The sequence below is a fragment of the Gavialis gangeticus genome, unplaced genomic scaffold (assembly GCF_001723915.1).
Source record: "Gavialis gangeticus isolate Ggan-Ray unplaced genomic scaffold, GavGan_comp1, whole genome shotgun sequence".
Lineage (NCBI taxonomy): Eukaryota > Metazoa > Chordata > Crocodylia > Gavialidae > Gavialis > Gavialis gangeticus.
Window position 1 is genome coordinate 39,429,878 of NW_017729032.1, and position 4,278 is coordinate 39,434,155.

Sequence of the window (4,278 nt, forward strand, 5' to 3'; positions counted from 1 at the left end):
TACTATTTCCCCCCAAAAATATAAGGATTCAAGAAAGTTGACAAAAATGACACACATGGGACACAGAACACATGCAATACAGACTGCTCCCAGTCCTGTTATGGGCAGACCACACCTAAGGGTGAAAAGTTAATTAATTTGGCTGGCTGCTGAGACCACTAGCTAACACAAACAGTGTTGGCAATTTCTGAGGCAGGCAGGCATCTCTGCACAAGAAACTGGACTGCTTTCAACTCAGTTAGCAAGGCGCGATAGCTCTCGCACTGTACAGGCTACCAGGCATGGTTCCAGTTCTAACAGAAAAACTGTTAACAAGTCTCTTGAGCCATCCAGACCCCATCCACCTATAACATAGGGTGAAAAATCATTTGCAGATGACAGAGGCTACCACAGTTCATTGACTACAGCTAGCTCAGAAACGATTACTTGGTGTGGCACCTTTAATAAAGCAGTGAAGAACGTAAACATCACCAAGAAAAGTAAAAATGAGCTTGATTGAAAAATACTTGATACTTTTCTTCTGTACACTCTAAACAGTTGAATCAGTCTAGTCCAGAATCATAATTCACATAACATCGAAATTCATTGGCTAAGTTTCGAGTATGTTTTGGAATGAATTTGCACATCTTCACACCAAGAAGCCTTGCTGCATGCTCCTCCATGATGGCACCTGAAGCAGAAAGAATTATGGTTTGATGAGAAAAGGTCAACGGAATTATTTTTTTCCCTCTTTCAAACAGCTCTTCCAAGATCCCTTATTTTTTAATTTTCTTCTCATCTTTTTAAAGCCTCATGGCGCAGCAAGCATGCCTGGACTGCAGAAAGGGTTGCAGGTCACTTAAAATCATCAGGAGAGAGAAAGAAGGAACAAAATCATGCAGGATTCCAGGACTCAAGAACAACTTCTTCAATCCACTGTTTTGGGGCTGGGCAGAACTCGTTTGACCTCCCAAATTCAAGTTAAAAGAGCGTAATCCAAGACAAACTCAGATGCTACGTACTGTACTACCACGTTGAATGAAGAAACCCTAAAATGTGGGAGACAAGAATTCTTGTTGGTGATATCTTTTATTGGATCAACTGCATCGTCCAACAGACACACAGAAGCTTTCAGGTGTCACAGTACCCTTGATACCCAAAAGCTTGTCTAGGTCTCTTCCAACCATGCAGTTGCCCCTCGCCTACTTCCTGGACCATTACGGTAACGACATCATCTGGACTCGAGAATGCAACAGTTGAAGCTACTCAGTTTGAAGCTGGAAGTACACTAGAGCGCTATCACAACATGGCCAGAGCACCTCTTTGTGGTACTTGAAACAAAGCAGATGTAGAGAGTCTAGGGTAAGAAGCAGCACTCATAGGCACAACTGCTACCCTATAGCACTGCTCAGCTATGCCCCTAATAGTTTAGTTTTCACTGTTCAGTTTTGCTGCATGGGGGCTGAAGTTTTTAAAGCCATGGCAAAATCTCTAGAGACCGATTTACATGACAGCAGTTGCATCTATCAATTAACAAGAGAGGGTGCCCTTACCGTTCACATCCCTCTTTTCAGGAAAATCCTAAAACTTCGTTCTTTTAGAAAAAGTCTTTGCTAAAAAAGTCCTCCATCACAGACCAGACGCAGTGACTACGGTCTAGTAATCACTCCCTCCTATCATCTCCCCCCTGCTATTATTTTGGGCTAACCAGGCAGATTTATCTGACACCTTAAAACATCAGCCAGCAGCTGTAAGATAGTTTCTAAAGGAAGTTCCTAAGGGTGCGAGCATCCCCCGTTTCTACCAGGTGAGCATGGATACATTTAAAAATGTTTTAAAAATGTTTCTTTACTATCCAGTTAGCATAAACAAACTTCAACTGCCTGAATTTAAAAGAATTAGTATGTGATTGGAAGAACACTGTTTCTTCCTCAACTTGCCTCAAAACAGTTTATTAACTTTTAGTAGAACTAAGAATGATGCAGTTAATAGGCTTGCCCTTTTCGAATTCAAAACTAGCATTCTGCGTGGAAGGGAAGGGCTGCCTGGGTCTGAGTGGTAGCCTAGCACAACTCTGGAAACCTGGGAGATCCAGTGGTGGAAAACTTCTGAGGAGCCAGGCGAGTGAGCAGGCAAGAAACTGAACTCCCGAGGTCCCTTCCAACCCTAATTTTATATGATTCTATGAACAGATTTCCAATAGACCCTTGCCTGGGCTCTGTCAAAATCCTGCTGACGCCAAACTCTCCTTGTAAAAATGGTTCCATTTAGATGAATTGACAATTCTGACAAAAATCAATTCTCAGAATTCTTCCAAGCAGCTCCAAATACCCCTGACGTTCAGATTAACTGTTTACATTAACAAACCCAGAAAGTTCTGAAAAGTTAATGGCCACCATGAGAAATTCACTCCCGCTAGACAAATACAGTATTAGCTTCACCCAAACAATGAAGGAAGTTTAGAGACATATCAATTTTAAGATATTTGTATTTTCTCAAAAGACACAAGAGACCATACCTGTACAAAGCAGAACCTTTCCTTTTGTTAAGTATTTGATGGTCTCGCCTGTTTTACTGAGGCACTCCTCAGACAGATAAGGTGGATCTGCTATTACTATGTCAAAACTGTGTGGCAGGACATTTTCAGGTAAATTCAAAGGATTACTATAGTCATAGAAGATAAATTCCTCTCCATATACAGAAAATCTTTTGTCATACTCCAGGATACACACTGAAAAGTCTTTGCCATGTTGTTCTTTTAGTTTCTGATAAACACTTGGTGCACTAACACACGCTATCCTGAAAAGGAGCAAACAAAGAACAAATATGTCAGAATATTCCTTTTTAAAGAGACAGATAAAGAAATAAACAGAGCATATTAGAATTGGGATGAAACCACAACACAGATTCCCACCACACCAAAATTCAACTAGGGGATTTGGAGTCAGATATATAATAAAGATATAAAACCTCTCAAATTTCCTGTGTTTGAATAGTGTATTTTGGTCCTCGTCTTTTACCTGGATTTCTACTCCTTATACCTTCCTTATTTTTTTGGTCTAATCCCTGCTCCTCAAAAAGCCAAGTCAATATAAAGGCATTAATGATTCACTGATTTCAGCAAAAGCTGCTGTCTGTTAGTAGATATCAAGCCTGCTTCTTGATATTGAAAATGACACAACTTACATGCACAGTTTTCAAAAGTTAATAATAAGCAATATCATGCTAATTGTAAGAGTACTATCAAAGAGACAGAATCAAAAACAGCACAGATATTGGTGACACTAAGCTAGTTTTAGAGAAATTCGATGAAACTCAGATTAGTTAATACATAGTTGTGTTAAACTCCACAAGATCTTGTTTCATGGCAAAACAGAACTAAAATAAAAACTCCTCTTTGGAAAAAAAAGTCTAACAATCAAGATAATTTTAATATTAGTCTACAAAACAGGCATAAGAGTGAAACAAAAAAGCTAAATCATGCTGTTAAAACCTAAATCATACAGAAAACCAGAACTATCCATACACATATAAAAAAAATTAGACCTTTTTTTTTATTCCCGGCAGAAAGCAATCCATACAAACCTCTCTCCCCTGCACTCACTCCTAAAAATATAAGTTTCATATATTTAAGCATGATATAAAGCTTTAAGACACACACTCTGGACAGCAGCTTGGGGTCACCTGTAAATTTACCAAGTGTGCACTCCCTTTTCTATGATTTTGTATAGATCACAGAAAAATAGGGTGGAAGAAAACACAGAAAATCATCTAGTCCAGCCTCTTGCTCAAGGCAAAATCATCCCTATCGAAACCACCCCAGCCAAGCATTTGTCCAGCTTACAAATAAAAACTTTCTGTGACAGCGTTTCCAGGACCTACCCCAGTATTCTATTGCAATCTTCCCTCACAGTTAGAAAGTTCTTTCTACTATTAAATTGCTCTCGTTGCAGATTACACCTGTTACTTCTCATCCTGTCCCCTGCAGACAGAAGAATCTACCATCCTCGTCACACTCTCTTTGTATTGAAGACTTAACTAATGCTCCTCAGTCTTCTCCCTTTTTTTTTTTTTTTTACGGACTTGCTTGTACCTGTCTGGGAGAAACTGACAGCTTGCTATAATCGCAGAGATCTAGATGGCAGTTTCTCTAGGAGCACACATCACAGCCAGGTCTGGGTTATTTAATAAATACTATGTAAATAAACTCAGGCTACAATGTAAGATCAAACGCTCTAACCATCATTCCTAACTGTGGGAATCCAGCATGCAGCTGTGCACGTGAAAGGGTTACACCTT

General features: G+C 39.6%; 1 protein-coding gene across 1 annotated transcript in view; it reads right to left on the bottom strand.

Annotated features, from left to right (window-relative positions):
• Positions 1 to 323: 323 nt before the first annotated feature.
• Positions 324 to 4,278, bottom strand: part of EEF1AKMT1 (eukaryotic translation elongation factor 1 alpha lysine methyltransferase 1) — a 12,125-nt gene continuing 8,170 nt past the window's right edge. The window contains exons 3-4 of the mRNA XM_019524858.1: positions 2,498 to 2,778; positions 324 to 670 (exon numbers count right to left, since the gene is read on the bottom strand). Of these exons, the coding sequence (XP_019380403.1) occupies positions 543 to 670; positions 2,498 to 2,778 (409 nt within the window). The 3' untranslated portion in view covers positions 324 to 542. The remainder of the gene's footprint in view (positions 671 to 2,497; positions 2,779 to 4,278) is intronic.